The following is a 22,013-nucleotide window of genomic DNA, read 5'->3' on the forward strand; positions in this document are numbered from 1 at the left end:
TTCTCACTTAGCATACATATCGCAAAGCACGTGTGGTCAAAACATTTTTGGTACATAGAGTTTCTCTTACTTGAAATAGGAGAGGAGTTTAAATATATAATAAATTTAATCCAAATAAAAGTGTAAGCAGCAACTGTCAGAAACAGTCATTAAATTAAAGTCTTATATTCGTATTCGAATGCAATTGATTTTTTTGCCCCCTCCCCCGTAAAAATTAAATACACATTTTTAGTTTGTGTATCGCCGACTATCCTTCTGCTCAGACAGAAATACATTTCCCCCCACCAAGCGTGACTACCAAAATCATTAAAGACTCCACTGTATACTTATGAGCAAAGTGAAGATCGTTCTTAGACACTCCACTCCAATTGGTCTTACAGCTGGATTGACACATAACCTCTACACAAATAACAGGAATCTTCTATTATCATCGTGTTATGGCATCACTGCAAACTTCTCTCGTACACTTAGTATCAACAGATTTCTGGCGAACATTTGCTGCTCCAGAAAAGCCGACCGTGTAGTTACCCTTGCAGTTGAATGCATCACTATTTGGCCGAACCGAAAAAACTCACATCAGGAGCGACACATTCACATGCTCCAGCAAACTTCTTTCTGTGCATTGCGAAAATTAAGTTAAATAAGAAAAGACATAATGATACGATAAGGTGTGACGTAAATACACGGTTGAAACATGAATATAACGCAACATATTATGAATTAAGCATACCATCATCTACGGAAGTCATTAAAGAAATACGCGCGTCCATCTGTAAGAGGTGCACACAACATGAGTGACATCATCACAGAAAGTAATTAATACGTAATCGTCGAACTAGAAACTTAGATATCGTAAAATAGCATTAGAGCCACTCTTGGTAGAACTCTGAAAACAAGCCCCGCAACGAAGTGCGTTGCACTCACTATCTATGATACCCGATGGACTAGCGTCAGACAATGGCGAATCACGAAAGCGTGTTAATTAAAAAACGCGACAGGCTTTGCTCGGTGTTATCGTTATGGCGTTTTTGCTTTTCATTCTCTTTATGGACGACAACAACAACAGCTCGAAGATCTACAATTCTAATTTGACCCAAGTCATAGTCGTCTACGTGTTCTCATTATTCTCAGCTGTTCCAAATTCCCGATTTGAGCATACATGTTAAGGCTAAAGACGCCCGCGCACTTACAACCTGTTTATTCGTCAAATTTGCAGATTGTTAATGGGCCTTTCGATAGGTGGATATTGTAACCATTCAGTGTTGCCGTTTCTGATCACTTCTGGCATTAAATGCATCTACAACTTCGACCTTTTTATCAAAAGCAAAAATAAGCACAGCAAAGAAAATCATGTACAGGATCTTAAGTATATCGCCTAGCCTGTGATTATTGGACGCCCTTGGACGTGGATTCGATTTCAGCTAGCCGAAGCGTAAACGTGTTGAAACACTCCGTCTCTTTCTCCAGTGTTGAATCGAGATAGTCATCTGTCTCGTTACTAACGAATCTAGACGAATACAAGAGCCAGAGAGCAAGAGAAAGATCATGCCAGCAAATTACTTTTAATGCGTTTTTAACTGAGTGTAAAGTATTCAAGACTGTTAGCCTGTTCGAAAAAGAGAAGGTTGGATTTTTGAGCTTGATTCAAGTTCTGCTCAAACAAAGAATATTTACAAAAAATGCATAACTAGGTACGTTATTATGAAAAAAGAAATACCGAAATGGAAGAAAAACTTGGGCGTGCATCGAAAGAGCGTCATGAGAATCTTTTCTGTTTAGGAAACTAACACTGACGTCTGATTTATCCCAGATCAGGATACTTGCCTTCTTAGGTCGGAGATCAGCTTGTTCAATCGAGATCCTTGGGAATCTGTCCCGGTAAGCAAAAAATTTTGTGCGGCATCCAAGTCACCCTAAATTATGCATAACGATAGATTATTACTAACAGGTAAGATGTTTATCACAATAATTTATGAGCTATTATGTATCAAATTCGTATTATGTGAATCGAGGCTAAGTATATCTACCATTTTTTACAGTCTCACATAATGCCATAGTACGCAATATACAATGTGGTAAGTCAAGGACAAATAGAGGTTATATTGTGGCATGTAGATTAGTGTAGAAAACGAAACAGATATTTACCAGGCCTTGATAAAGGAGTCATTTTTAGAAATATATTCTATAACACACCTTTGTTTATTATTGTTTATTATTATGACACTACGGTGATTTAACGACACTCAGTCCTATCGCTGTCATCATAAAGAAATGACTCATCTTCTAACGTACCTTAAAGAATTCCAGGATGTATTTAGCGCTCTCCTCAGATTCTCCCATAGCAATAAGTTCAGCGACGTGTTTCGGATGAGGAACTGAACAACCACCGCTTGAAGAGGCAGCGGGGGCGAAGGAACTACGAGTAGACAATGGGGCAAATTATCAAACGCTGCTAAAAACATTTTTACTTTAATGTGCTATTTCATGTATTTAATTTTAGAAAGGTTTAGAGAGCATACATTGAATTACACACGCTAGTAGAATGCTCATGTAATAAAAAAAATGCCTACTGTTAATCTAAATCCAATTGGACCTATGTGTTTAGTCTTTTTTATGCTCTAGGAGATATGGGAAGTTTGGTAACGGACTGGCGCACCCGGACACATTTCCCTGGATGGTCCACTTTCAGGTTTAAGTATAGGGTACCACTGACCTCAAAAAGCATTGATTTTTTGGTGTTGTTGAGGATCCCTCAGAAAAGAGCGACCACCCACTAACCACAATTCTCTGAGGGATTTCTGCAAGGCTCGAAAAAAAAATCCTGTTACTTCAAGGCATGGGGGGTGCGTTGGCGAAAGAACGCTTTCTGCTTCAGAGTCTATTTCTTTTGTAGCTCAGTCAAGCGCAGCGTAGAGTGTAACAGATTCAGCTTCTGTCGTCAATAGGAGTCTTACTTTTACACATTTTACTTTACACATTATACTGTGTAAATTAGCCTCGCAATATTTAGAATGCTTTTCATAGCTTCTTTCCCTGCTACATACTCTACGCGCATGTTTTCCTTGAATCGGAAATCGACTCGGGTATCGAAAATCGCCCCGGGATCTGAATTTCCCTTAATTTTGATTAGCGTTTCACTCAACCAGAGTTCCATTCCTTGACTCTCCTTTGTTTTTTAAATGAATTACCTTCTTCGTCCCTGATGCAACATCGAGCAAACGATCTCCCATACAAGTCTTTATCTCGGCTAGTGTAAACCTTGTTTTTCCTAAAAAACGTACTCCTTTTAAGAAGTGACCAGCAAGACCAAATCATCGGCGTTAAGGTCAATTAATGTTAATGTACTCGTCGTAAACCGAATTTCACCGAGTGGGGGTAGCCGAATTCCGAGGGTAGGGGGTAGCAAAAAGAAAAGAAAGATTAATATCCGTAGGTACGGAGAACTCCCTTTTTTTTTAGCTGTTTTCGTGATGAGATCCCAGTTCGCCGTTCTGAAGGCATTCTTCAGGTGTAGAAGAATCATAAGCACGAATTCGTTTATTGTCTCGCTTTTTCTATTTTTTTTTTAGAGCATCATCGAAAATTCTGTTAGGAATAGCCTTCCTTTCCTTGTATTTGATGCCTGGCATATAGAAATCGTACAAGTTTATACTGCCTCGTTCACCCAGTAGCACCTCTGTAATTAAGTACAATTAGCGAAACGCCTAAACTTTTTAACTGTACCTCTCCTGCTCTTCGGCTGTTTCCTCACGCCGCCTTTTTTTTGCTTGTCGATCATTTTCCAGTTCGATGGCCAGCGCTTCTGCTCTGTATGGAGAAACCAAAGGTAACAGGGTTACTACAGGGATGTTGATGAATATGGCCAGTTATTCTTCGGAGTACTCTCCTTCTCCTTTTCTGATTTTGGCATTGGCCTTTTGTGAGAAATAACATGCAAATATATTATGGAATACTAAGAAGATACTCGAAAACAATTTGTACATATGTACATAGCATATTACACTGGCCATAGCCATGTTTAAGATGACATATTCGATCGTTGCAAGTTCGTCATGTTTTATTGTTAAAGAAGGTACCTTCTATAATCGTTTCCAGTTTCAAGTAAAGCCTTTCTAGCCACATACGCAGTTACTCCAAGATCAGACAATAGCCTGTCGTATAGTACGCGGTTGACGCCCTGACCAAATTTAGCCAATAGAATAACGACATATAGAAAAGTTAAGTCAGCTTTACCAGTTTTTTGCAATCTATACACAGAACAGATATATCTTTAAGTTAGCTTTGGAGGTGTAATGCTATATTAAAGAGCACTTAATTAGCTACTAAATTGAACTTTTACCATTATTATTGTTTTAGCCGACATAGCCCACTTAATTTTGATACCATAATAATAGCTTGAAGAGAAGACAATGCGATAGCCATTAAAAAATTGAAGTAGAAAGCATCATAATGAGTCAAACTAAGAAAGGTCGAGCATATTAATATGAATTACCTGTAGATGTTTGTTTGTTTGCTCATCTTCCCATCGCCGCTGCTCCTTATCACGTTGTTCTTGCTTGTTTAATAGCAGATTCATAGCTAACTCAATGTTATTGTTTGCCTGTCGGAGAGCGAGTCGCGCCTCCTGTGTCGTGTAGCCCAGATTAATTAACTGCGATATGAGATCTTCATCCACGTGCAGTCTTTTCAAGTACCCGTTGGCCTTCAGAGGAAACGAATGATATGAGCCACTTTATTAAAAAAGCTGCAATTATCATACATTACTGCCTGATTAGGGTAGGAAAATCAGTTGCTAGTTAGGAACACATTACTCGCGTTAACTTCACATAGGCAATTTCCTTGACGGACGGTGACATTTAGGATTTAAAGGTCTGGCCGAAAAAGTCGTGAACACACAGTACGGTACAGCCTAAAAAATCTGAACAGCGAAGTTTTTTACCTAATAGTACTTGTAACAATATCTACCTTTTCGAAAAAGCATTTTGCCTCTCCGTAGTTGGCCTTATAGAAAGCGGCCACCCCTTTGAGAAGCTGAAGTCGTGTTAGCTGCGTTAATTCATTTGTTGCGCTACCCTTGACGCTCAGTACCTGAAAACGCAGGTACTATTCGCAAATCAGCTTCACAAGCAAACAAAAAGAACCCTACGCGCGGTTTTACCGTACCAATTTAATATTAAATATGTTATAGAGAGCACATCCCAGCATTTCAAATCGCTAAAATGAGTAGGCTGCGGATACGTCTGTACAAGTCTGAAGCCGAAAAACGTACAAAGAATAATAACGAAAGGGTGGAATGTGGTAATCTATCTTTAACGTCGAACCCTTTTTTTTATCTTTTCCCATCTTAAATTCCTAGCGAAAGTTTTCTGCACTTTCTACAACGACTTTGACACAAACTAAATAAATTAATTAATAAAAAAAATGACTTTTCTGTTATTTCCATTCAATTATTTCTAAACTTTACAAATCATATGTAACGATTGATATTGGCCATTACCACAAAAATTTGACTGCTTCAATTATTTTTGGACCTGAAATGCCTTTCCCTTTTCTTCAGCAGCCTCGTTTTCTAGTGATAGGTTGCCAAAGTAATACTCTAATAACGTTTCTGAAGTCCATCGTTCAGGTTTACTTGCCCCACGATTATCTCGCCAACTCCCGAAAATTACCAAGTCATTAAATCTCTCGAAACCTGTACAACTAGCACAGAAATGTTTTAAACCCGAATTCGACTTCCCGTATTTTGTGGAAAGGAAAATGGACCTAGGATGTTACTGTAAGTCCAAAACAACGTATAACGGCAGCACTGGGCATAAAACTACGACGTTCATATAACTACATGGAGTTACTTATTGAATGACTACATAAAAAACGACTTCGAGCTTTATTCCTCGCAATTAATTTATGAAACACAGTTCAGAGATGAGAAGCCAATATTAGGAAAACTTTTTTGAAACATTGGCATTTACTTATTTATCTAAAAATGGCAGCACCTTTTCTAGGTTGGCGCCATAAACATCGTTTAAGCCGGTTTCAGCCAGGCGTAGCCTCTTCTCGGCATCTTCAAGATGAGCCAAGGATCCGATCTCGAGAAAGCACCATACGACGTCTAATTGAAGTTGTGCAATATTACCCGAGCTCGAGAGCAAATCTGGCGCGTGCTCCTGAACAGCGTTCAGTAGCCTAGGAAATGTAAAACCAGTGAGCAAGATAAATCGTTTGTACTGGATACGCCATGTTGTTCTTTACTCGTAAGTCTACCACTTAAAATAGAAAAAGATTTTCTATATCTCTTATCTCAATTAAAGGAAAATGCACTTTGACAACTAAGAGAAGCTGCCGAAATGAGTAACTTACGTCTCGGCTTCGAGTAGAAAAGCAAGGGCGTCATGGGGCTTGTTTTTGTTGATAGCATTTCTTGCTTTATTTGCGAGTGCTAACCCGGCGGTCAGTTCCATCCGAATGACTTCCGGAACGTTGATCTTAGCAAAAGGTATAGTCAATCAAAGCAGCATATGCAGATTATTCATTCATCTTCTCCGCACTTTCACTCTAGGCACAAGACTTGTTTGACATCAGAAAAGTTTCTTTAGAGATACTTTTCTGATGTAGCGCGTGAAACACAAACGAGCATCCTCTGTAGTCACAGTGGCTGTGACAAACAAAACTTTTGTAACAGAGCTGTACCGACGATAGCCAAACAAAAAGAGGTCTGCTCTCATTAGCCACATCTTAGGCCTTTACTTGTATTCACATCATCCTTTCTTTGAGCCTGAATTATTATATTAAACAGGTCTCGAAGAACAGAATACTGAAAAATATTTCATGGATACGTGCGTAAAGTAGAACTAGGAGTAATGAATATTCTAAGCTAAAAATGAGATGGTTTTCAAGAGTTACCTTTACACCGAATTGATTTGTAATCTCACATCGGCCTATAGCGGCCGCCATTGTCGCAGTCTTCCGCGTTCCTTCGACATCTTTCTTCCGACGGTTCAGGGTGATCTCTTCAGCTAAATTAGCCTCCACGTCCGTGCTCACCACTAATGCTGTCATCTTCGCATTTTGTTTAACCTAGACGTACAGTCCGTGTCGGCAATTGTTTTTATCTTTTACGAACCTCTAAAATTTGGCTGTATGCACTTACTAAAACTGTGACAGCCTATGTTAGCGGCGCATATTATCAATATATACCGACAGAGATACTATATTAGCTTGTTATAAGCGAATTCGACGGACCTTGGAGTGGTACAACCTTGAGCTATTTGAGATAGAATGATGATTTGAGTATGTCTTAGAGATATTTTCTTTTATTTTTCACACATCCATCCCAATGTTTTTGTAGCTTCTGGGCAGTCGTTTACTTAATATTCACATTCTCATGCGTAATTTCTATCTATGGCGTCTCGAAGTAAATTAATAATCTGATATGTTTGGCCACCAATTGTACCTATTAGGACATGCAAAACACACACATCGCTAGAACAAGCAGGTTAAAATCAATGTTAGATACCTCTTTGCTCAGTTCGGGAAGTGACCGAGATATGAGAACGCGTCTGGCATTGCCATCAATCAAGCAAACTGCGTGCTTTAAATTCCCACACTCATAGTAGCGGACGCTCCTGATGTTCACTGCATGTACTATAATCACTTTATACGCGAACCTAGTCAACGTTAGCCACCTCGATTTTTTTTCAGAGCGGCGCCATTCCTTCGCCTGGCCCTTCTTCAGCTAGCGGTAGTGCCCTTATCTATGGCGACCACACAGTCTTTATATGTTCTAAGCGGCTTTCGCCGATTAAGCTTCCGCGAATTTACCGTGGAATATACCACACGTATTTGTAACTGGCCTGAAGTCACTTCACGGTGGGCCCACTTCTTACTCAGTTTACATGTTTTTCGATATTTGGGTTATAATTTTGTAACACGTTACAAATGAAATGCCAGTTTTGTCTGACAGAATCCTAGGACTCCAACCTCTGCTTTCGTAAAAAGCCTTTTCAATTACGGCAATGTCCTTCGGGTCTCGATATCTGGTCACCTTTTCACTGATCTTCACCGCTCCAACGTCCATTCTTGAAACGTCTGCATCGTCGACCTACCGGATTTTTCCATAAGACCGCCTGGCTCAATATTTTCACCAGTCTTCGGTAAATTTCCACAGCGCTGTGGCCTTCGAGGAATAGGCACTTTCTAGATGGTTTTTTTTTGTGTCCTGGAGATTTCTAGTTGACTATATACATGCATAAGATTATGTCCTACGCGAATACTAGCTAGCTTTTTGCGTTGTTACTCACATTGTGCATACATAGGGGCGTAGAATCATTGGGTAGCATTTTGCCCTGATGAACTAATCGTACCCTAGAAGCTTCGGTATCAGCCAGGTCTGCTACTTCATCGAAAAGCTTCGAGCTAGACTGCGTTTCCGGCATACGCACCGCATGTTCGACCCGTCCAATTTTTACACGAATAGTTAACAACTTAAATACAATATGAATAGGCAATATTAAGATATAGGCTGTAATGTTTATATATCGAATGCATTATAAAACTAAACGTGAAAATCACATAGAATTTTTCGAAAATAATATTGTCCATCTTTGCACTGATATTTTCATATGCCAATTCGTATCAATAAAAATAACCTTCTGCTCGCTGTATAATTTTCTATCTTCAAGCCGTTCAAGCGCGTGCTGCTGCAGCTGCACTAATATAGGCAAAATCACCTGAAAAAAAAATAACAACTAGATTAAGAAAAAGCAAACGATTATTATGATTATGGAACGTATTTGGCATCTCATTAATACGGTTGTGTACTAGTAACATTCACGTTAAGATATAAATGCACGAAACCTTCACCTAGTATGTCATAAGAAAAGTCGCGTCATTACGAAAGGTGTACATTTTGTATTGAAAAGAAACTATTTCACGGTGGTTTGACATCTGTTCGCATTGTCCTTAAAGAAAATACACAAATTACCTATTCCATTGAAACTGGTCGTCCTCATCTTACCTCGGCAGGTAAATGGCACGCTGTGGCGATAGAATCGACGAGTTCCTGAGCAATGTTTGTCTCGCCATTATGCCAAAACGGCTCTTCCCACAATGAGATGTTTTGGTTACGTAAATACTTCGCGATTTGACTGACCCGAGGGTCTGACTCTTGCTCCTAAAATTTATTTCGACGCAAAAGGTAATACTAGTATGTGAGTATTATTACGTTTATTACACAAATACATAAATACTATAGAGTAATTAATCCTATATTCTAAAACAAGTGTATATTTGCTCAACTACCCCACAACTCAAATCCAATTTCTCCCACACATTTGTACATACTGTCAACATTGCTGGTTAGAAGTAAATTTAGACGCACTTTTGTAAACAAACATGAATATAACTAATGAAACATTCATTTCCAGGAGGCTACGCTTCTAAACGAATAATATAAAACTTTTATGGCTCACTTACAAGGAATACCTTTGGAACATTGCGGGGGTGTCTATGTGTAATTGTGAGATGTTAATATAAAAAAAGGAACATTCAAGTTCTGTCCCAGTGTAAGTTATGATTTTGTAAAATAGCACCTGGGCATGACAAGTGCCATTTAGTAGAACTGTCCGGATTTAGGGTTCTGCTCCCTGAAATGTCTAGGCTTTTTAAAATCGATCGAGCACATAACTCACTATATAAAAAAAAACGTTCTGCAATTATGCGAATAATTTTTCATACAAAGCCATCATACATGAATGACGTCAGTTGTTAACATGGACAATTCGTATATATTTTATTTGTAAACTTGGTTAATTGAAATTTTGCAATAGCCCTTTAAGCTATTTCGTTATGAAATAGACATTCTTCGGCGACAATAACGACAGTAACTCAATGCGTTGAAGATTGTTGAATGATGTTTATGAGATTGTTGAATGAGGTTAGTTGAAGAGTGGTCACAATTCTTCGTACTGAGTATTATATCTGAAGAAGGTAGCAAACATAAATGTAAGAAGCACAAACGTTCAGCCTGCATAAGCCAGAAAATAGCCATCTGATCTAGTTTTTTGCTAATTCTGATGAAATAAGAACCAATGCGTGGATGCTGGTGGAATGAGACTAGATAACGCACTGGCAACTTTTTTTTTACAAACCCAGTTGCTTCTGTAATGCAAACGACAATGTGAGCAACAAGCCCAAAATGACTGGGCTAAATCCATTCGATACTAGCATTCACAAATATTGGAACAATATTTTTATTAAACGTGAACTGTCTAAATTCTGTATCATACCTATTCAGGGTTTCAAGGTGAGCTCCACATTGAATTCTGATAAAAAAAAAAAGTTGCAACTTACAAAACGCATCTGGAAGGGTTTAAAACAAAGCTCGCATTTACTTCCTCACTGCAATCCGTCGTACATCAGCCACCGGAGTTGTATCTAATGTTTGAAGTAGGCGAATCACTAGCAATATAAATAGAGAGAGAAGGAGATTGTCTGCTCGAAAGGCGATCTGGCGGGCAAAGCCCAATAAAGCCAGAGCAGCCGGCGTGATGTCAAATGAAATGGGACTAAATTTCATGTACGACTAATTTATAGACTAGAAATTGAGGAAGAGAGCATACGTATATGTAGGGAGATCAACCCTAAGCAAAAACAGAAGAAACAATCAAACAAGCAATGTAGTGTTAAAGACGAAACGTTCTCATTTTGGTCTGATTTACAAATCAGATACAAAGAAATTAAATGAAAAACATAACATCATCCAGTGTCAGGTACGTACATAACGGACATTGCTAGCAAACAACTACTTACACTAACTAGCAAGTAACATTGTCAATATGCTGAAATGTCTTTATTGGAAAAAAAGTGTTGACAAAATCACAGAAGCAGGCGGGTGAAGACGAAAATAAGCCTGGCAGAACGATAAAGTTCTTATACGGTTCTATACTATAGATGGAGGTGATTTGAAGACTATAGAATAAGCTACGCTGTAACGGCCACGGGGTCAAGCTAGAACAGGACGAGAAAACTGAAATACACTGATCTTATGCATAGCAGCACAGAGTGCGTGTAAAAGTGCCTTTTTTTTTTGTAGATAGTATTGAAATTTCAGCTCAGCGCTTATGTTATACAATGATGCTAACGAATATAATAATCACACAGAGTACAATGAGTCATTAACATTTACCACATATAGAATAGTCTATAATATAGTGACTATGTTTTTAAGATTAGATAGGCTGAATTAAAAGAGCAGATGTTGTTTTATAATAATTGATATTTTTCAATTTTGATTTTCTCACAACTTAGTATTCAGCTTAAGTAATGAGTGTTTTATGTATGATAATAATAAGTACGCTAACCTTCTATTGGGATCTAGCCGCCGGTTGTTTTAAGTGGTAAGCACTAGAACATACAATCGGTACTCCCGCTATCTTCCTAACGACCGCTGCTCAACTTTATAATATAATCCATATCTAAAGGTACAGAGCGATTCACACAGCAGTATATAAAACGACACAAGTGATAATTTGTGCTCGATATACTAACGTTTGATGAGACCTTGAAGTGATGTCTAGAGCTAGAGTTTACTTAAACATGATTGACATCAACGGCTCCTGCAATGTGAAATTGTACACATCATCATCATCATCATAACGCTGATAGACACAACAACAACAACAATGGCAGCCAAAGCAAATACCACAGTGTCCGGCAATAAACACGAGGCACAAACTATAAATAACAACATGTTACGGTATTATCAGTGTTTATTCGTGCACCCCGCCCCCCCAGCAGTAAGTAGCTAACGGGATAGAAGAACGATTATATCCAGCAAGTTCTCCTGTCGTCTGTCTCCACCTTCATTTACCTCTGCCGGCGTAAAGGACGACAGCTCAGTCAGTTCGAAAACGGTCTCCTTTCATTTATCAGTAATAGTAAATACAGCATCGGCGCCCCTGAGTGAATAATGATTAAACTTAGTAGCAGTCGCTAGACCGGTTGTCTGTTAACGATTTGACCAAGGTATCGTCAGACCCAAGAAACGATTTCCGGGTCTGATATTACAGTAATAATGGCCAAAAGCAGCGCCCCAGGAGAACTCATCTACTTCCAGTGTCACGAATACGTGACGCCGACAATACATAAACATTATCGTGACGCAAACACGTACAGACCCATAGGAGTAATATATACGGACACATGGGGCATTAGCATCAGCAGTAATTTCGGGGGGCAGCAAGGTGTCCCCTCCACTTTTGCGTAGTTCAAGCAGCGGCTACTGGTTCGCTTGTGCGGCGACCACCTCCCTTCGATATAGTATAAGCCTGGATGCAGGCGCAGCAGCAGACGCACAAATTCGTCACACTGCCTCCATCGCCTGTAAAACTGTTCCAGTACAATATTTGTCCGGATAGAGGCAATAGTCGTTGTAGCTGCAATAATCTAAGTGGCAGTCAATATATAAAAATCCGTTTGTTGTGAATGTCTTCATCTGCATACGTAAGCCACGTGTGTATTTTGTGAGTATTGCGTCGGCGTGACCCTGGACATTTGGCCATTGTCGTCATACCATTACCAGCAGCAAATGTAGCTATGGCAGAGGCAGAAGTAAGAGTCAGCAAACGCTGTTACCCCCCATTATACACATTCGACACGTGCATAGTGGTGACTGCTCGACTTATCTCTTAGAGAGGTTCGCTCTAATTTTCGCTCTAAGTAGAGAGATCTTTTCTCGTAGAAGAATAAATTAAAATCTTTCATAACTAATCACTTTACGATGAAAAGAAAGTTTACGGTTTACATAGATGAAGATATACTATACAGTTCAGCTTAAGGTATAAATGCGTTAATGTATATTCACTATATATGTCTATCGATAGATAAGACAGACGAATGTAGACAATAAGTTTTATTTCAATATTAAATAGCTATCTACTGGTGGCTTAAGGTATTTATTTACCATTGTACTAAATATGAGACATTGTTCAACTACAGATAGATTGGCTTACATGTATTGCAGCTGTTTGTGTTCTTTTTTGGTTTTAAATACGGAAAAATAATTTTTTTTCGCCTTTGTGAAGGATTACTGGTTCAAGTACGTATCAATTTCGGTCCGTAGCAGATGAATAGGATTTGTTTTCTGTCTGTAGATTTATAGTACTGCCGTTCGAATTTTATATTTGTTTCAATTTTGTATTTTTTTTTACTGATTAGGGAAATTTGTTAGTATTTTTATTGGACAATTTCACTACAGGCAGAATGACTTGGGGAGCCGGTTTGTTAAATGTAATGAGCCCGCGAAACAACAGTTCGTGTTGAATGAAGTCCTGATTCTTTAAGCTTACTTTAAAGAGAAATCGGACATTAATAACCGCGCCATTCTGCCAAATGGGCCTTACTGAATACTCTATCATTTGGTCATGCATCGCAGATAGTCTAACACATGCTTGCTAGATGCCTTTATTGAGAAACACGCTTGTCCAGAGTCCAGAAATAGTAAATCTTAACGCCATAGTAAACAGACATCTAAGGTAGTTTCAAGATGCTGTTTGTTGACTCTATTTTAAAGCAAGAAAAGATGAGCTTTTTACTACTGAGAGCGATGTCATATTTAAGACTATATGTGCCGTTGTACGTATCTATAATGCACGTTTCTATGCTTAAATCATGCATAGATTTATAATTAAAGAATAAATGAAGGTACAAATTAAACGATACTTTTTCGTTCGGATGCTTGTAAGCTAAGGTACAATGTCAGTGAACGGCAGGATCAGTCAAACGATGGTTGGTACATGGTATTTCATTAGTATGGGGATTAGGAGAAGCGTTGGCATTCGATGAATTTATTACGGCATATGTTATGACCGAATTCATTCAAACAAAACGCTGCTACCCTTTTTCCTATGGCATATCATCGTGTACCTTTCTTATTATCGTTGCACCTCATGGAACGCTCATTTATCGACTGGCTTGACGCCATTGTGCTGTGACTGCATGTTTGACCGAACAGACAATGGGTCTACACACAAAGCAGCATGTACCGAGCAAATATTCGAACGTTGGCGGTAACAAAACATTATTAGTACTCGTTCAAGATGCGATATTATGCGTCTACCTGCACGTGGTTTCCGTACAATTCCTCCGTTGTAGCGGGTGATGTTCACCCCTTTAATTTTACATTCAACACGATGAAATGCAACATGTTTTACACGAGAATCAAACATCTGCACACTATTACTGACTATTAAAAAACGTTACTGAACGTTATATATATTATAATTGTGTATGTAGGTATATCCCGAATAGCCGTAAATAGTGGGCTCGGGACTTAGTCCATGCCATGCGATATGATTTCATCCAAAACACGTTTTTGGAAGGTTAGCCTTTACCAAAATATGTGCGATCTTATACAAAACGACTTATTGCTGATATTGCCACTGCAGGTACGAGTTCATTCCTTAAAGAATGTTTTCTCTAAATTCTATCATACTCTTTTATTGGTTATGTCATTTTTTACACTTGTACGTATTCTTCAATTTTTTTTTTAGCTCTAGAGATGCAGGCTCTAGCCTTCACTCGATTAGCTCGTCTTCCCTAATTATTTTCAGCCTAAATAATAATAATGGTCCCTTAATTTTCTGAGATTTTTTAATTTTCTACCCCGCAATATCGCCGCCTATATTCAGCAATGGGTTAATTACATTATTTCGGTTTACACAGTTTTATCGCATTAGTTGTCAGAAAAACAGGGTTCAATTGTACGCATAGAGATGACTGGCTATTAAAGCAAGAGCCCTGTCTATGCACAGTGTCGATTACGATAGTATACTAGGCATTGCTAATACTATTACGAGCGTATTGTAGATTCTCTAATAGAAGTAGCAGAAACAGAACGAACAGAAAAATATCATCTTGTAATATTATATGAAGCAGGGGACTGAAGAGAGATTAGGGGAGGAAAGGAGGGGCATTATCTACCATGTTCCTGTCTCTCCCCAGTATTGACCACTGCAGAACGGGCAAATGCGGCCACCGGAGACTGCCTAAAATGCGCCTCAAGGCCAAGTACGACCTAGCTGTTCGCGCATAATTTACCGCCATTGTGGAATGACGTAAGAGCTGCAGAAAAGATAGTAACGGCGGTGGTCCTGCCCAGCAACGAAAAACGGTTCACCATCATACGAGAAAGCGAGGGACCCCAATACTCTTCTGGCCCCATTACCATAGCTCGCTGGGTAGCGTTCATCAGTACAACTAGTTCTCATGGTTCAGCTAGATGCACCAATGAGATACATACATTTTAATTGTATATCTAGTTCCGCTTTGTACAAAATCAATTAACAAACAGTACTAGCCTCTATAGTCTACAGGTATGACCGTTGTGTCATAGATGTATGTGTTACTCTTACGTTTGTACGTATATATCGTCAATAGAGATTTGGTTGGAACTCCTTTGCTGATCATGTATAGTAGTAGTCTGGAAATTCGTCTTAATTGTACGCCTTCAGCTTTTTTTTGGGGTGATTATGGCTGAACTGTCATAAGGAGAATTCTCGGAGACTTAGGTCGTCTAGTTATTATTTTTTTTCTATTGGGAAATAAATGCCCTTCCAATTATACCGGTTTGCCTTTGCTAACGAAAAGTATGCATGTTTTTTATGGTCCATGTTTTGCGTGCTCTATGGCTAAAGAAAAGTAGACTAATTGTATATGTACTTAAGCAGTTTACTATCATTACATTAAGTTGGCTGAAGTAGTAGGAACAAAGGGTAAGAGCGTTATGGACTATATCGATTCGGGTAGGGCTTGCGTCGGGACTTGCATACAGAAGGGCGACGAAAATCTCCCAAGGTGATTCCGTCGTTATTCGGCAGGCGTCCAAGCGACGTCGCGATCCGTACGACGGTGGCGGTAGATACGCTTTTCCGTTCAGGCGGTAATTGGAATTTTGGATGCCTTCTCACTGTGTTTAATCGCCGATAGCTGCAATAAACATTTGGTTAACACGACAAATAGCCAGACGCCTCTTGTCGGAAGTGAAGGGCGTTACTTTTTCGATAAACGAACAACATGCGACTTTTCTTTATTATTATTATTATCTAACACATAAATATATATAAAAGAGCAACAGTATTCAGCCAATATATTGTATAGCACACAGAGATTTTCATCTATAGTTACTTCTCATTGAAGGTAAATGCATTTTGAGCGGCGGGACGACAATTAAGCTACAGTGCCCTAGGTACTAGGCGGTAAAACTGGGACTTTAAGCTCAAAAGCCAAGATATTTCAAATCCGCTGTGGCCACGCTGGGAAAGAGTTTCATCATAATACGTGCACACCTGTGACGACGCAGTGCTGCATAGCACAGTACGAACGTAAAAGTCAAAACATTTGTTTATTTGAACGCAAGGATGTGTTTACCTATTATATTTAGGGACACGTAAGTAGTCTAGCTTCGCTATATTCTATACTCTATATTCTATACTGACGGGTTTATAGCCATCTGAAGCAGCTTCGAGCAATTATTCCGTGAGTATCACATTTATTAGGTTTAGTCAAGAGGTTACTTAGCACTTTTTTTGTACGTATAACGATAAAACGAAGCTTTACGACAATGCTTTCAACCTTACCCCATTGATACGAACAGTATAACAAGCGTTTGTTTATTATACAGACATCTACTCGTATGTTTTTGGCCTGGCAACAAGCCAACGAGAATATCAGTATCGAACACTTTACCTTCATCATAAAATTATTTTCCGCTAGGTCCACGCTAAATAATACAGTTTGTCTCCTGCATAAATCTAGCCAGTGGTATTTTCTCTATTGTAGATACGCGCTTAGATATATGAACTTGGTTCAGCTGATCATTCCAGGCTTCGCTATTCATCTGTTTGGGGCAGATAAAGCGGTGACATTGTGTGACACCGCTGTGGTACCGCTTGAACACTGAAAATCGAAAGTGCTTCTCATTGTTTCTTACTGCGTACTGTTATCAGCGGCACCTTGATAAACGTCGGAACCACTTCGTCGCTTTGGAATAAATTTTTCTGTCGATAAAAGCAAATACACGATCTGCGTCTGTTTCTAGCAGTGCTAATTGTAGGGGTTACACGGTTGAAATTTGCATAGCATTTTTGTCTACACACATATACATAACAGGTCATACACAAGCAAAAAAAAAAAAAAAGAATACATCTGCATTAATTTTATTTCGCTTAAATTCGATTATATAGGCATTACTTAACATTTCCATGCGAAATATCTATCTGTAGTTGACTTTGTTTTCGGCAAACACTGGATAGGTTAGCACAAAAAGAATCAAATTTTTTGCCTTCTTTTTAAATATAGTACCATTTGCGGTTTCTGGGCACGATCGCAGTTTCGAAAACCGCATCTGTGTAATATATATATATTCTGCTACATCCGCTACTTCGTCGCCGATGTTGTTGTTGTTAAGCGTTACTACAGACGGCTAGCTCTCAATATGAAAGGACGGCTGTTCCGGACTAGATTCGAAATTAGACCATAATATGCCTCACAACAGAACGCCCTGTCACAGAGCGTATGATATGCACTTTACCGTGATAGTGAAATTCGGAATTTTAAACCTTGCGACAAGAGACACATTTATAAAAAGCTTCGATCAAGTGCCAAATGCTTTTTCAAAGCGTCAAATGTTTTTTTTTTTCGAGTATAAATTATACGTGTTTATTTAGATGACTATTAGCTCTTTGTAGAAGCACAGTAAATATTCAAACAGTTGAGCCCAAGGATTAGAGAACCGAAGAAAATTATAAGCAGGTTCGGAAGTGACTCTCCGGAGGGGGTTTTTGATGTATTTAATGAAGAAACCGGAGACATTTTCGTTGTATCAGGCGAAATCAATTGAATTTATTGTCAAACTTTTCAAGTTTGCATGTTTCATGAGCCCAACTATCACTCCGTAAGGCGGCGTTTATTGCCAGCAGGTCAAGAATTTGAGAAAATGAATTAAACCGGTTTCTTTATTAACCCATAGGTAACAATCCTCAACCAAGCGGCGTTTATCTCCAAATGATGACCGGACTGTCTTACTTCTGTGTATCAAATAATCACTCTAAGGTCACATTAAAAGAAAAGCAAACTAATTCAAAATACATCTCGTTCAGGACGCAACAGAATTGAGAAATAGTTTATCGACGACAATATACTCGGCCACAGTTTTCCCACTCATCTTGCCTCCTTCCAAAAATATTCTATATCAGTCGCAATTCAGATCTATCTTTGCTCTGCGACATGGCTCTTTTGTCCCCTGCGGAATCTTTCTCATATACTAATCTTCAATTTACTAAATAATATATAGCTATTATGTAGAACATATTGCTCATTTTTCGTATAATAATAATAATAGCAAGTAAAGCACATTTTATGGAAAATGTGCGTTATTTGCTGCTAGATAGTATGGAACATCTTCTGTGGTCAGAATTACGTGTAATGGATAGAGAGAAGAATCCACACTAATGAAGACGATACAAAAGATACCATAGCATTTTCTAGAAATCATCATAACTGCATCCATTTTACCAAATTCACTAAAATCGCAGCGAAAAATGATAACATTATCGCGTCCTAATTTTTTTTACTTCTATGTAAGTAGCTTATTGTATTTTATAAAGTAGACTACAATGAAATTGTGTTTTATTCAAAGTACATTTGATCGAACAATTTTTGCCGATATCTTCCAGCTTTGGCTGTTTACAAAGCGCAGGAATTGGCCCGCCTCAATTTAAATTTTTTAAAAGTCGCATTCACCTTTAACATTTCGATAAATATGAATTTCATTTAGAATGACGCGCCAGAGCACTATTAGCTAAGTCCTGTCTTGGATTATATTTTGGGAATGTTTATCGGGGTTCAAATGCTCACGCGAATTTTTTCCTACTTCCGGTGAAACATAAATATCGTCTACGATCATAAAAGGTGCGTCGCAGACCAATTCTCTTTAGGTATCCCTGACCTTTTTTCCCTAGCGGCATGGTACGATGCCGCTGCTGGACGCACCGTCACGACCGTCGAACATAATGCGACCGAAAATTCCATAACCATTAAATCGTCATTACGAGGCGCTTGTGGCCGTTCATTGTTCACTCTGAAAACCATAATTAGAGCAGTGGTCCAAGTCAAAATTTCCGATCTTGGTTGTATCGAGTATGCTGGAAGTTTGCCAAGGTTTTTTAACGTCACTACAACTTTTATGATTCTACTATTGCCATGTTAAAAATACGAAATCAACTTTTATTTGATAGACCTCTTTTACGATTGCTGTTCTCTCATAGTTGAACTTCGGTCAACGCTGAATATCTGAACTGAGCTGGTCGCTTATTTCAATTGTTATCGAATTTGTTCTTTGTATTTGAAGTACAACCAGAAGGTTGCGGAATAAGTGCACATACAACACAGATAATCTATGTGATTATTGCCATCACAGTTGTGGGCTGTGTATTACAATTACCCGTATAACTTGTGGGCTGAATAACGGTGGAAATAAAGCATTGTTTTGACTACTAGCCTCCATTGTTGTTGCCAGCTTGTGTTCTTGTTTTTAGACGAGCCTAGAATTAGGTTGAATGAAACCGTAATATCGGTCATTGAATTACGATCAAAAAACGTCACAGAAATCTGATAATTTTGTTGGAGGGCACGTCTCTCAAAGCTTCTGCGTTTTTAGCGATAGCTTAATTGAAGGATCTGATTGAATGACTCCCAGGCCACAGTAATACATCGACTTCATTAATGGGCTCCAATACATCGGATGATCGTTTTTTTTACCTATCTAGTTTTAAAATCGCCTATTTCGGCTAAGATGGCTCGAGTCAGATTGGTGTTTATAGGGCTTTGAATGTGGGCGTTTCAGAACAACTGAGAATGCACGCAGATGGCACTCGAATTGGGTGAAATTTACTGAGCTCCGCCTCTATAGTTAGCAATGATCCACAACTGAACTACCGAGCTAAAGAGGGGCAGTGTGAGCACCAAGAGAAATCATCTCCAGGATTAGCAAAAACGGGTATTAGTGCCCAAAACAGGACGACAAATCAAAGCTGGTTATTTCGCAGAGAAGCATGCTATTACCGCGTATTTAATAAAATATGTTTGTTCATTGTAAACCCAAACCCAATCTTTATTTCGAGCTTAGATCGAAACTTGGAGAGTGGGCACTGCTACCCGTTTTTTGCGCAGAGCAAATGCCTATCCAGGTACCTGACATTTGCAGGACATTCAGACCTACATCGGAACTGTTAGAAATGAAAGCCTACTGACTGCGGTGAATTAGAGAAAGTCAAGTATAAAGATTTTTGACACTGCTTTGTGTAATACGGTAATATAAAGGTCAGCTACTCAGGAAAAACTAAAGCAATAACAGACGATTACCTTGTTTGTCTTCTACTCGAAGTTTCATTGTCATCGTCATAAAAAATGCTCGAAGAATCACTTCGCTTTCATAAGCTAAATCACAATGATTACCTGTTAGTTTTTGTCAGGCATCACCGCTTAATTGATATTTGCTGCAGATGCCGATTTCAGGTCTCCTAATTCTCCCACAAACGTATGAGCAGTTCCACTGGGCAGCTTTTGCAAATTGTTTGTTTTCGACCGGTTCCCTGACAGGTCCTTCAAGGAATACTGCACAGCTGTCGCGAAACGAATAATAGCGTAGATAATTTTTTTCCTATTCTAAACCTTAATTTATCCGCGTACAACAAAGTACCGTATATATGTTCACTGGGACTAGACGCGCAAATAGAAAATGGAGGGATCGGAAAATCCTTTTGGGACTATTTCTCCAACTCACCTTTTTTTTTCTAACGAAGGGTACTAATTCATACGGATATGAAGAAATGCCTTCTTGGCACACAAAAACTTTGTCACTGTGTCATTGTAGACATATATATATATATGGGGTTGTCAAGAAAGTAATGACAACTTTTTTTTTTTAGATAGCTGGCTTCAAAGTCACATATCTTAAGTAATACGACTCGCCTCGGGTCGGCGTTGTTGTCGTTTGGGAACTGATTTGACAGTAGTAAATGTACTAAGGTGCTTGTTGAAATGTCTCCATTCAGACTTACGACAGAGCGCCTTGAAGATGAAAAAAAATTTGCATAAATTTACTATATTTTAGAATTTTATCACGATAAACGCACAAATGCTGTCCAGGCCCATAAAAAAATTTGTGCTGTTTACGGCCAAGATGCGTTATCGGAAGAAGCAGCAGCCCAAAGATAGGTTTGTCATTTTCGTTCTGAAAATTTCATGCTTCTTGTGATGGTCAAGCAATTACCAAAAAAACTTGATGAAATTATTGCAGAAATTGAGCAATACCGATCGTGGGTAATCACGATATCGCTAAAGAACTAAATATGAAGAAAGCTGGCTAGAGAAAGCTCGATGTTTAGGTGCCACGCGAATTGACGCCAAAAAATGTATTCAATCGTATTTCTATTTGCGCAGCTCTACAGAAAGTCGAGCCATTTTTACACGAATTGATCATGCGTGATAAAAAAAATTGATCGCATACAACAATAGTAAAGAAACAAAGAACAACAGTAAAGTGTTTCAAGATCTGTGGCAAAGTCCAGATTGACGTTAAAGCACATGATGCTATGTGTTTTATGGGGCTAAAAACGACTGATATGGTTTTCTACTGTCAAAAACGAACAATTGACTGAAACAAAAAAATGTCGTCTTCCTCCATGAGAATATCAAACCACATACATAGAACTTGAATAGCAAGTTTCACTGTATCCGCCACACGGCCCGGATCTTGCATCATCAAACTGCCATCAGACGTCAATCCCTGCAGAACTCCCTTAATGGCGTTAATTTAGTGTCAACGGACGGAGGTAAAAATCGTCTGTCAACAGAAACCGCAAAAGTTCTACAATCATAGGATTATGCCGTTGTTAGAAGAATAGCAGAGGAGCATCGATCAAAAGGGCTAATATTTATTAAATGAAGCTTATTTGAAG

At 38.8% G+C, this 22,013-nt stretch overlaps 1 protein-coding gene and 2 long non-coding RNA genes across 4 annotated transcripts; 1 reads left to right on the plus strand and 2 right to left on the minus strand.

Moving 5' to 3' along the window:
* Positions 1 to 323: 323 nt before the first annotated feature.
* Positions 324 to 10,451, minus strand: LOC111272676 (NEDD8 ultimate buster 1). Of its 2 annotated transcripts, XM_022854255.2 has the most exons (14): positions 10,348 to 10,451; positions 9,014 to 9,169; positions 8,646 to 8,726; positions 8,298 to 8,480; positions 6,901 to 7,074; positions 6,358 to 6,482; positions 5,994 to 6,183; positions 4,966 to 5,088; positions 4,493 to 4,702; positions 4,077 to 4,177; positions 3,724 to 3,807; positions 2,293 to 2,416; positions 1,825 to 1,913; positions 324 to 1,507 (listed from the first exon to the last, which is right to left on the minus strand). In XM_022854255.2, the coding sequence occupies exons 1-14, from the start codon at positions 10,354 to 10,356 to the stop codon at positions 1,387 to 1,389; spliced, it is 1,770 nt and encodes a 589-aa protein (XP_022709990.1). In that variant the 5' UTR covers positions 10,357 to 10,451; the 3' UTR covers positions 324 to 1,386. The 2 variants fall into 2 exon arrangements, with proteins under 2 accessions (XP_022709990.1, XP_022709991.1); XM_022854256.2 differs by lacking the exons at positions 5,994 to 6,183; positions 6,358 to 6,482.
* Positions 10,452 to 12,892: 2,441 nt separating this feature from the next.
* Positions 12,893 to 16,882, minus strand: LOC111272677 (uncharacterized). The gene is made up of 2 exons (XR_002687654.2): positions 16,741 to 16,882; positions 12,893 to 15,981 (listed from the first exon to the last, which is right to left on the minus strand). It is a non-coding gene; the product is annotated as an uncharacterized LOC111272677 (long non-coding RNA).
* On the plus strand, positions 15,991 to 17,072 carry LOC111272679 (uncharacterized). The gene is made up of 2 exons (XR_015315801.1): positions 15,991 to 16,441; positions 16,834 to 17,072. It is a non-coding gene; the product is annotated as an uncharacterized LOC111272679 (long non-coding RNA).
* The last annotated feature ends 4,941 nt before the right edge of the window (positions 17,073 to 22,013 follow it).

This window comes from Varroa jacobsoni, unplaced genomic scaffold (genome assembly GCF_002532875.2).
Source record: "Varroa jacobsoni isolate VJ856 unplaced genomic scaffold, vjacob_1.0 contig02976, whole genome shotgun sequence".
NCBI classification, from domain to species: Eukaryota; Metazoa; Arthropoda; class Arachnida; order Mesostigmata; family Varroidae; genus Varroa; species Varroa jacobsoni.